This window comes from Sparus aurata, chromosome 6 (assembly GCF_900880675.1).
Source record: "Sparus aurata chromosome 6, fSpaAur1.1, whole genome shotgun sequence".
Classification (NCBI taxonomy): Eukaryota; Metazoa; Chordata; class Actinopteri; order Spariformes; family Sparidae; genus Sparus; species Sparus aurata.
The window spans coordinates 21,594,693-21,605,983 of NC_044192.1; the positions used below are offsets into that span (position 1 = coordinate 21,594,693).

An 11,291-nucleotide genomic window follows, 5' to 3' on the forward strand; every position below is an offset into this window, starting at 1 on the left:
TCAGGAAACGGCGTCAAGCAGGCGGCAGTGTCGGCCGGCCGGGGCTGCACGCGCTCCCTCTCCAATTATTGTCTGTCAATCATGCGCGAGCAGAGAAGGAGCGAGATAGAGAGAGAGAGGAAAACTAAAATACAGCCTCGAATAAACTTTACAGCCATTAAAAGACCAATAACAGCGGAAAAGAGGGGGAAGGGCACAGTAACTCACTAAATAAAACTATAACGCGGCATGAAAAGGCCTGGTTTTCTTGATTTTAATGTAATTAAGTTTGTGGATAATTCAGCCCAAACACACACGTCATCGGAGGTCGATTAAGACTGCCTGAGCACAATAGTACTTCAGACATGTGAGTGTTTTATTCAGAGGGCATTGCTGCTTATTTATGTCATTAATTCAAGTTTCCTGTGTGCAGCTGTGTGGCTGTCCGTGTCTCCATACAGTCTACATAAAGACGCAGCTCTACTTCTCCTGCTGGTGTGTTTGCAACGATCTCATCCAACATCTAATGTTTATCTGATTTAACTATTATCAATAATGAGTCTGCATGTTGTTCCTATAAGACCAATAATCATAAAATAGTATGAAGAAAAAAACGCTATAAGAATCTTTGTTTAGGCTATATTCTCTCTATTCAAACTTAATAATGTTGTTTTGTTTTTGTTTTTTTCAGGGAATAAAGCCATGAAGCAATAAAATCCCACAAAGTACAACAAAGTCACAACACGGCAGCCGGATTACACCTCTCCAAATTAATATTGTATAAATATCTTACTGATTTTTCTGCGCTGGGGAACCGCCTCTGAGGTTTTTGTTGGAGGTGTTGCGCAATTGGCTGAGTCCAAAGCTTTAATGGAGACTCCGCCTCAGAGCTTTGACAAGCCTGCCCCGCGCTGTCAGCCACAGTTAGACGTGTTGCTTTAAGTCCCGGTGGACGCAGTTTTTACTCTGACAAACACCAGCTCTCCAGGACTGGAGAGGACCTGCAAGCAGCTGAGAGAGGACAAGACCGGGGACACTGTCCACAGAGACGACTGATCCGGAGGCTGCGGATGAAAAATAATACTGCTGGCAGAGGTAGGACGCGTTTGTGTTGCTGTCATGATGGGTGAGGATCTTAGTGAGAGTTGGGAGACAGAGAAGGGAGAGTGATGTGGTTGTAAATATAGTGGGTGGAGAAGTGTTGTTTTTTTTTTTTTTTTTTTAAGTGCATCACCACAGGAGCCTTTAAAATATTAACATGTGATGTTTGCTTGCTGTAGGTTTTTCCAGTGTCACACTCGCTCTCCGGGAGAAGAGAAGAGGAGGTTTAAAGTCAGAGGAGGAGCAAAAAAAAACAAAAAAAACAACAACAACAGCCTGAAAGCTATCTACTGTAAATGGACACAGTGAAGATCTCATAAAGGGACAAGTATTTTCAGACCATCCCTGGATAATTCACCGGCCCTGTTTACGCGCGCTGACAAGAAGAGCCACAGAGATGGATGTGGCGGCTGATCAGCCCCGCTGGATGCATCACCACGCCGTGCTGAACGGACAACACCCGGACTCCCACCACCCAGGCCTGGGTCACAACTACATGGAGCCCACGGCGCCGCTCCTGCCTCCAGATGAGGTGGATGTTTTCTTTAATCACCTGGACTCACAGGGGAACCCGTACTACCACAACTCCGCCAGGGCCAGGGTGTCCTACAGCCAAGCGCACGGTAAGACGGAGCCACTGGTGCAAGTTGAATAAATAAAATGTGCACAAGACCGAAAAGTCACAGCTGGATTAATAGATCAAACCCGATCTGAAAACGTGATTTTGATTTTCTTTTGGTAACATTCAGGCCACGTATTCTATTTTAAGGTAACCGGAGTAAACATCGTGACAGCTTCTACAGTTTGAAACGTGAATTAAAATGTGAATTGTTTCCCAGCTTCATCCTTAAATACATAGCTGGCGCATGAGTCTGATAAAGTGGTTTGTCAAGATGTTTGTGATTTTAAATTTAAAGTAACACATTTACGCAAGTAAAAAAAAAAAAAAAAAGAAAAAGCCCAGCATATTTTGGGATTTAAAAAAAAACAGATATAGATGCGTGTTTTTAATTCAGAAGAATGCTGGTTTAATTACGGGAATTTAAGGCTGCTTTGTTTACACGTTTAGGTCAGGTCTGAGTCCAGTGAATCAACAAGTCTCGCGTATTCTACATCCAAGCTTGCGTGCCACAGCACACAGCAATAATCTGAAGCAGCCTGTCATCGTTTATAATATAATTAATCTGCTTTTTCCTTTTATTCCCCAGCTCGTCTGACGGGGTCTCAGGTCTGCCGGCCTCATCTCATCCACAGCCCGGGGATTTCGTGGCTGGACGGAGGGAAGGCAGCCCTGTCCGCTCACCACCACAACGCCTGGGCCGTGAGCCCCTTCAGCAAGCCGAGCCTGCACCACCACGGCTCCGCGTCCCCCGGCGGCCTCTCCGCGGTCTACCCGTGCGGCAGCAACTCCAACACGGTCTCCGCATCCTCGCTAACGCCGCCGTCCCACTCCAGCCCCCATCTGTACACGTTCCCTCCGACGCCTCCAAAGGACGTATCTCCGGACCCGGGGGCCGCGTCTCCCTCCGCCACCAGAATGGACGAGAAGGAATCTATCAAATACCAAGTGTCGCTGGCGGAGGGGATGAAGATGGAGGGGTCCAGTCCGCTGAGGAGCAGCCTGGCCTCCATGAGCGCGCAGACGCCCTCCACCCACCACCCCATACCGACGTATCCGACCTACTCCCTCCCGGCGGCGCACGAGTACGGCAGCAGCCTGTTCCACCCCGGCAGCCTGCTGGGAGCTTCACACAGCTTCACCCAGAAGAACAAAGGCAAGACACGCTCCTGCACCGGTGAGTCCGCTGGAGGAACACCACGGATCATCCACAGACACCAGAAAACACACGAGAACACATTCACACACGAGTCTGACTTTAAATGTGAGCTTATGACAGTCTTATCACAGGTCTGATCTCACGAGTCCAGCGGCAATCAAACTAAAATTAAAGGTAGTTAGAGTCAGGCTCTTTAAAAGTAATCAAATACATATATCAAAATGTCCTATGGCACAATGCTGCAGGTAATATTTGTTATATAAAGGTGAGTTCACAGTTGCTTTTGTTTGTTTTTAAATGTCACCTTTTCATCCCTGCGGGCACACATTTATTGAAAGCGAAGTCGTTGATTTATAGGATTGTTATCAGATAACTGTAAATGAGAGGCAAAATATATAGGCTATTATATATATATATATATATATTTTTTTACGGGAACATCTACCAATTAAAGCTAGAATCTTAAACTGTATTTGACTCCTGTAGCCTGTCATTCAGAATATTCTCCTGTTATTGGAGAACAGATGTTGTTTAGAATTTAAAAAGCCTGTAACAGTAATTTAATATATCCCAAATGTAATCAGATTACCATCTTTTTAAAACACAGCCAGCCTGTTAAAAAAGTGCAGACTGTGATTTGAGCGTTACCACACTTCTTTATAATTTAATACATTGTATCAGAATGATAATTAGAAAAAAATAAAAATAAAAATACGATGTTTAAATCAATAACTGATTTAGGTGGCCTGAGCCTCGCTGCACTGACAGTCCTCCAACACAGAGCCACTTTGATAATCCTCTTTTGTTAAGCGTGACTCTGTAATTAGGACTGATCTGGCTGCAGCAGCAGCAGCAGCAGCAGTAGCAGCACAGTGATCTGGATCCAGCCCAGAGGTGTGAAAGGAAGATCCGCAGGTGCACAGAGCCAAAACCTCAGTATTTAGGCTAGGAGTCGCTTCTCTGTTACATAAGACATCAATACATTGTCCTGATTGTTATTTGATTACAGAGCAGGAGATTCCAATCTTAGCCCTGAGTGTGTTTAACCAGTTTATTCACAGGACGGTTACCCAAACTCACCTGAAATAACATGTTGTTAAAGGAGCAATTTTAATGACCTCATACTAAAAAAGACAAGTTATATGACACTGACTGTAACAATTAATTTAAAGTTCAAAAAATATATATATATATATATAACATTGACGTAAAAGCTGTGATCTTTAATGGCTCAAATCCACAAATTAATTTTGTTAAGTGAGAATAAATGGCTCTGCTTTTAAAAAAATCAAATATAGCGCATATTTAACAAGACACTGAAGCGTTGCTGTTGAATTTATGGTGTTGGCTGTTTTTGAGTCACTTTATATTCTTGCATAGATGTTTCTTTCGCCTTGTGCTCAAAATGAGTAAGAGGGCTAAAAAGTAAAAGACAACATGTACTTTAATACAACATGTGCATCACTTCAAGCTCAATAGAAAAAAGTGGAGGGGGATTTGTATTCTAGCCATAAGGCTTCACAAATGTCTCTGTGTGTTCTCCATCAGAGGGCCGCGAGTGTGTGAACTGTGGAGCCACCTCCACGCCTCTGTGGAGACGTGACAGCACCGGACACTACCTGTGCAACGCCTGCGGGCTGTACCACAAGATGAACGGCCAGAACAGACCGCTCATCAAACCCAAGCGCAGGCTGGTGAGTCCCATGAGTGTATATAAGAGTGTGTATGTGTGTGTGTATGTGTCTCGGAGGTGGCAGTAAATAACTAGAGTGTAAGGTGGAGGCAGAGGAGGAGGGGGAGGAGGTACAATTCCAGGAAAGTTATATTTTCCCAATCAGTTTCCAGGCATTGTGTTCCTCGCTCACCTCTCGCTCCTTCAGCTCAGGTTGTTAGCAGACTGGGACTGTCTGCTATCATTATTACTCCCTCTCCTGATACTATCATTGATAGCAGGGCCACAACCTCGACCCTCGCTGACGGTTTGTGGCTCAGAATGCTGCTGTGTTTTGTAAGATGTGTGGGTTTGCTTTTTGGCAGCAGGGCATCATCATCCAGGCAAAACCATGCATCTCAAATTTGGTGATTCTTGAGTTTTTCATATAAACTGAATGATTTAGTGTTCTTCTTCTCAGACTATAATAAGCCATTAGGAGAGTAAGTGGATTATGTGAAAATGTGACGTCACAAAGCTGTTTTTAACCCTGACATTTCGGAGATAACGTGGTTTTCAATAGACAGTGAGAGTCTGTCTCAGCGTAAGAGGGACAAAGCAGCTTTGGAGTTGGTTAAAGTCAGATATTTCCCATCATGACCAGCTGCAAACATCAGTGGTCTTAGGAGTGGGTCAGACAGCCGGCTTCATGTCATGCTCATCCTACAGAGAACCTTTAAAACTGTGTAAACACACAAGTCATTTTTGTACAAAGAATTCTACAATTTTACAGAGTGAAATATAATTTTAATGAAACACTTGAAAGCCAGGCAGCAAATATGCAAATAATTCTGTCATTTCATGATTATATTTAACTTTGTTATAATAATAATAATAATTATTATTCCTACTAAATGATAATATTCACAATAATGTCAAAACAAAGCAGTGTATTTACAGCCTCAGTGTGTTTGTGTGAAGCAGCTGAATGAAGACATTTAACACACACTGCTCGTTAAATCAGCAGGATAACACTCGACTTGAAATGTTTTTTTTTTTGTAATTTAATTGTTTTATTTTGAAGGGACCTTGGACAGAGACAGCATATCTAAAGGCAACGTTTTTTTTTGTTTTGTTTTTTATGAAAGCAACGTTTTTGCAGTCAAAGGTGCATTATTTACCATAATATGACTTAAAAACGCATGACAAAAGTGCGCAATTTCACACTCAATTAAGGCAGACAGGCCATTAGAGAAAATGTCTACCCGGTAAGAAGTTACCCGGAATTAAAAAAGTAGATTGTTTTGTGATGTATTTAAAATCCACCGTAAATTACTTTGAGTAATAAAGGTATATTCTATTCACCTGATCAGATTCTTTGTTTTTGCGCATGTTGAGTCTGCGTCGCTGCGTCAAACAGGTCTAAATGTGCCCGCACCGACCTGAGGAGCACGTCTGCCTCACACTGAATATACGAGCATTCATTCCTGCGTCCTCTCGCTACAGCTGCACACATTCAGCCGTATATCAGGCCTGGTTTCCGTGTGGCTCGGCCGGAGCTCGCAGCTCTCCACAGTCTTGTGTTCAGCTGCAGCAGCAGCAGCCTCCAGTTGTTTCCTATCCGGATATCTGACCGGTCCAGATAAAGCTGCGGGGCCAGCGCCTGTTTCCTCCCGCGGCCTCCTGACTACAGGACCTTGAGCTCACCTCACAGTGGTCAGGCTCACCACCACAGAGAAAGTGTACAGCACAGAGAGCATTAAAAAAACAGAGGGTCCTCTGGGAAAGTTATGGATGCTGATGAATCAGGGCAGCAACCATGGAAACTGTTCAGTAGGTCTGTTCAAATAAAATAAATAAATATAATAAAAATAAAAGCAATTCTTGGAAAATTATTGTGTTTTTATATAATAGCCTACAAATATTAGAATATATTTAGGATGCATATTAATGAATAAATGCATTTATTGTTAAATTAGTTAAATGCATGAAATAGTCAGGTATGAAGCATTGTGACTGAGACTGTCAGAGCTTCTCACTCATGGTTTTTTCAATCATCTAAGTATCTACAGAGGTTTGTTCATGCAAATTTAGCATTTGTAGTAACAATTGTGCTGTATCAAATTAACTTTCCTCATGTGACATTTTAGCTTGAAATCTGCTGTCAAAACATTGTGGTAACTTCCACAAACTGAATGTGTCACATATGTGATCACACAACAATTTGTCACTGGACAGAAAATGAATCTTTAAGGAAAAAAAGGAAAGATGTTCACTGGTCGTAGCCTCTTTAATGTGAATATTTTCTGTTTTTTTACAGTAAACTGAATATTTTGGGGGTTTCTGATTGTTGGTCTGACAAAAAGAGACATCTGAAAAATGTCACTATGGTCTCTGGAAAATTGTGTTGTGTGTTTTTCACAATTTCTCAAGTGTTATAAGACAAATGATTAATTAAGTAGGTGAAAAAATAATCTGTGGCATTTACGTCATGAAACTGTTCAATTCAACAGATTAGAAAACTTGAACTAAAACCGAATTATGTTCTTGAATGTTTCCTCAAACTAACCCGTGTGGTCTGTTTGTATGACCTCTGATCAAAACCTAATCCACCTTTTTCTTCCTCAGTCTGCCGCCAGACGAGCAGGCACCTGTTGTGCTAACTGTCAGACGACCACCACCACGCTCTGGCGGCGCAATGCAAATGGGGACCCAGTGTGCAATGCCTGCGGCCTCTACTATAAACTGCACAACGTAAGTCTTTGACTGCTGATCGCCACGTTGGGCCCGCACAAAGCCTGCAGGGTCAAGTAGATGGGAAGTAGGCAGGCAGGTTACACTGATTGTTGAGGGATAAGACAGGCAGAAAAGAGAAGGAGAGAGAGAGAGAGAGAGGGTGAGGGTTGTTTTACTCTCAGACACTGTTGGACTCGTTGGTGTTTTCTTTCTTTGTGCTTTATTGTTTCCATGGTAGGCGTAATCCCCTCGAGAGTCACAATGGTGGGACTGTTGTTGAGTGGGGCTGCCATAAGGCCAGTCTCCTTATGAATAGCATTAAGACTGGAGGCATCAATACAGGGATGTATATTTACAAAGGATGAATGAGATTAAATGCTACGTATTTCTTATTGTCAAAAAATCTTTTAAATGTTAAAAACCAAAGTAAATTTCTAAACACGTTGTCTGCGCACCCAAAGCCTTTTACACCTTTTTTCTGTGTCATAGAGCCCCATTGTTGTCCACAAACACATCGGTTAGCCACACAGTTACACAAACTCTGTCCTGGTGCAAGAAATACTCACAAGGGCGCCAAATGTGTATCAATCCGCAGCTGAAAATAGTCCTGATATTTGCTTTATTTATGTATTTGAGTAACGGATGCTAAAAACTTCAATGCCCAGCTGTCAGAGACAATTATTCAGTCTTTTTTACATGTACTTGGAATACATTGTTTGATTTACATCCATAGTAGTAACCAATGGGCCACAGACAGGATGAGGAAGTAGGAAAGTATCATCCCAGTTGCCAGGATAAGTGTTGGCAATGTATGTTTCCACTAAACCACTGACAAGTGGCAACTTTGCATTGTTTTTTTTTTTGTTTGTTTTTTTCAAATTTGTGCTTATGCTCTATGTAGGTTTAGGCACAAAAATCACTTGATTACGGTTCGCAAAAGATCATGTTTTGGCTTAAATGACTTGTTTTTCACACCACAAACACGGCATGAAAATGGGTTTTGTCATCTTGAACATGGCTGGAGATGACCCAGCCTCTTGTCAAAATTATGTTTTTTCGTCATGCTTATAAATGTAGAAACGCTGGTCCCGAGTCAGAGATATCCATTGGTTTCACACTTACTAATGCTGAAACCTTCATAAACATGTAATATGAACATAATATGAGATGTTTTGTAAAAATTTGAAAATGGTACATAGCTTATGACAAGTACAACTGTGAATGCATCGGCGGTAGGCAAGAATGATAAGTACCAGCATTTTATCCTGGCGAATGAGCTGAATGTATTGAGGGAAGGACTGATGCATATTTAGTTTTTTTCATACCAACAAAAATAGAGAATATTGCTTTTCTCATCAAACCAAACTTAATGAAATATATTCCATGTTTTAAAATGTATTTGATCTGAGTTTGAACTTCCCCTGCTGACTTTTTCCTCTCTACACAGGTGAACAGACCTCTCACCATGAAAAAGGAGGGGATACAGACACGTAACCGAAAGATGTCCAACAAATCCAAAAAGAGCAAGCGGTGCAGCGACAGCTACGAGGAGTTCTCCAAAAGCCTGCACGACAAGAGCTCTCCCTTCAGTGCTGCCTCTCTGGCCGGACACATGTCCATGGGCCACTTGCCACCTTTCAGCCACGCTGGACACATGCTCCCCACACCCACCCCGATACACCCCTCCTTTGGGCACCACCACCACTCTAACATGGTGACGGCCATGAGCTGAGGGGTAACACGTAGGAACGCTGTGAACCTAAGATGAGGTTGTTACTAGAGGAGACTGTGTACAATGTAACAGACACGCAGTTTGTGGTGTCCTCGTCTTTGATTGTCTCTTGATTGATTATGCCCATGGTATGTTGGTGACCAGATGTATCGTGGGAGGAAAGGACATTTTTTACTCCTTATCTATAGGTACCTATTTTGATGGAGGAAGATATTCTGCTTCCTGTCGGCCAGGCACACTCATGTAAAACGTCATTGCACCTCATAGTTATCTCCCCGCTGACAGCCTGACTGAAGGCGGTGTGGTTCAGTATGTGCCGAACAGGTTTATAGTTACTGTGAATATTGTAAATGTGTGAGAGCGAAGGGGGACGTCCCAGACGGAGCAAACCTCCTTCACAACGTTAAATGAAAAATATGCTGGATTTTTTTTTTCCTCTCGTGGACACTTTTAAAGGAATTTTCCAAAAAAAGAAATAAGCAAACAAAAAAAAAAGGTTTATGAATCTTAATTTGACACTGTTTATTGTAATTATTGTGATTATAATTATTATTGTTATTCAGATAATTTATTTTCACTGCCTTTGTCTTCTTTTACTATATCACCTGAATCATAATATGGATACTGCTATCCCAGTTATGAATATATTTTTAGCTGAAGCGCTTTCTCTGAGCTGGTCAACATTTATACTCGCAAGAAATAAAGAGATCAAGTTCATTATTCCATCTGCTCCTTCTATTCAATATCCAATATTCAATGTTTAAGTCATCATGATAAGGAAGGATACAGAAATTCATACTGCTGATTGTGCTGTCCTCTGAGCCTCGCAGGGACAAGGTATCACGCTGAAACACAAGATTGTATGTCTTACATATACAAATGTCTCTCTTACTTAACGCACTATTAGACGTTCAATTAATGATTAAAGGCTACAACACCTATTTGTTTCTTTGTACCATTATAACAACTCTCCTGTGTTTATCATCTGTGCATCAACTGCTCCGATGATTATCTCCGAAGTGTTAGATTGAAGGAACAGAGATGGGAAGACTGATACCACTCTCATGTCTGTCTGGTAAATATGAAGCTACAGCTGGTTATCTTAGCTTAGCATAAAGACTGGAAACAGTGAAACAGCTAGCCCGGTTCTGTCAAAATCCCAAAACCCCATAAAATCAGAACATGTCATTTAAATGGTTTTCATAGGTTTGGATTGAACAAACAAGTACTTTATCTTTGAAAGGAGCCTGACTAGCTGTTTCCAGTCGTTGTGCTAAGTTAAACTGCCACCTGGCTGTCACTCCATGCTTCTCTGACAAAATTGATGTTTTCGGTTAAATCATTGCCAAAAAGAATTAAAGGTGAAATACGTAAGAATTGGCCACCTGTCGAATTCATAGTGCAAACAAATACAGGGCAACATATCAGCAGAGTAAATGCTAGATGTTGCTAAGTGCTAGCTAGTAAGCTCAGTGAGCCATGCAGCTAGTGCTTCTATTATCGCCATACTAGAAGCTCAGAACTGGGGAAGTGTTGTTGTTGTTTACACCAGAAGCACAGGAACTTTGGAGCCCCGGGAGGAGGGGGTTTTTATGCCTCGGTCAGGGGTGACCCCGCTAGGACTGCTGGTAAGAAGCAGCACCAAAATGGGCACCTCAATCAGAACCCGACAAGCAGGCAGTGGAAATCCGGACATATTGCACCTTTAATGTAGACTATTCCTTGTACTTTCTTTGGTGCATCAGCCACTTTACCATGTGAGGAACATCTTTGCGGCTGAACGAGGGGGAAATTCTCTGTATAGTGCAACTTCCCATCAGCCTCTCTATCATGACTCTTGATCTCCATGTCTAACATCCTGCCAGCGTCAGAGAGTTTTTTGCTTGCTATTTGTCACCTGTCACAAATAACTGAGAATCCAGTGGCCAATGCATACTGTTGATAATAAAGACACCATATAAACCTGGCAGTGACGACTAAGAAACTTATTTCCCTTTGGATTCTACGAACTTAAACTTTGATAAGCCAAAGAAAAAAACACTTCAACATCTTAACGAGCTGTGATGATAGTTGCAGTATCTATTACACCAGTGCTTCTTAAACTGACACAAATTAGACCGACGGACTCCATTTGACAAGAATTTGTCCCCAGGTCCTTCATCTGATAGGGATTTTTCTTTATTGCAGACACATGAAAGAACTAGTCCTAAATTATGTTACTGTGTTGTTTATGGCTCGAATTATAGTGTAAATAAATTATTCCTTGTTTTTCTAGATGATCGTTGCAGTTATTTCAAACAGTAAAGTATCGATG

General features: G+C 41.9%; 1 protein-coding gene across 2 annotated transcripts; it reads left to right on the forward strand.

Annotated features, from left to right (window-relative positions):
* Positions 1-870: 870 nt before the first annotated feature.
* Positions 871-10,944, forward strand: gata2b (GATA binding protein 2b). Of its 2 annotated transcripts, none has more exons than XM_030421501.1 (6): positions 871-1,074; positions 1,260-1,703; positions 2,289-2,876; positions 4,407-4,552; positions 7,138-7,263; positions 8,693-10,944. In XM_030421501.1, the coding sequence occupies exons 2-6, from the start codon at positions 1,478-1,480 to the stop codon at positions 8,975-8,977; spliced, it is 1,371 nt and encodes a 456-aa protein (XP_030277361.1). In that variant the 5' UTR covers positions 871-1,074; positions 1,260-1,477; the 3' UTR covers positions 8,978-10,944. The 2 variants fall into 2 exon arrangements, with proteins under 2 accessions (XP_030277361.1, XP_030277362.1); XM_030421502.1 differs by having other exon boundaries at positions 2,289-2,855.
* The last annotated feature ends 347 nt before the right edge of the window (positions 10,945-11,291 follow it).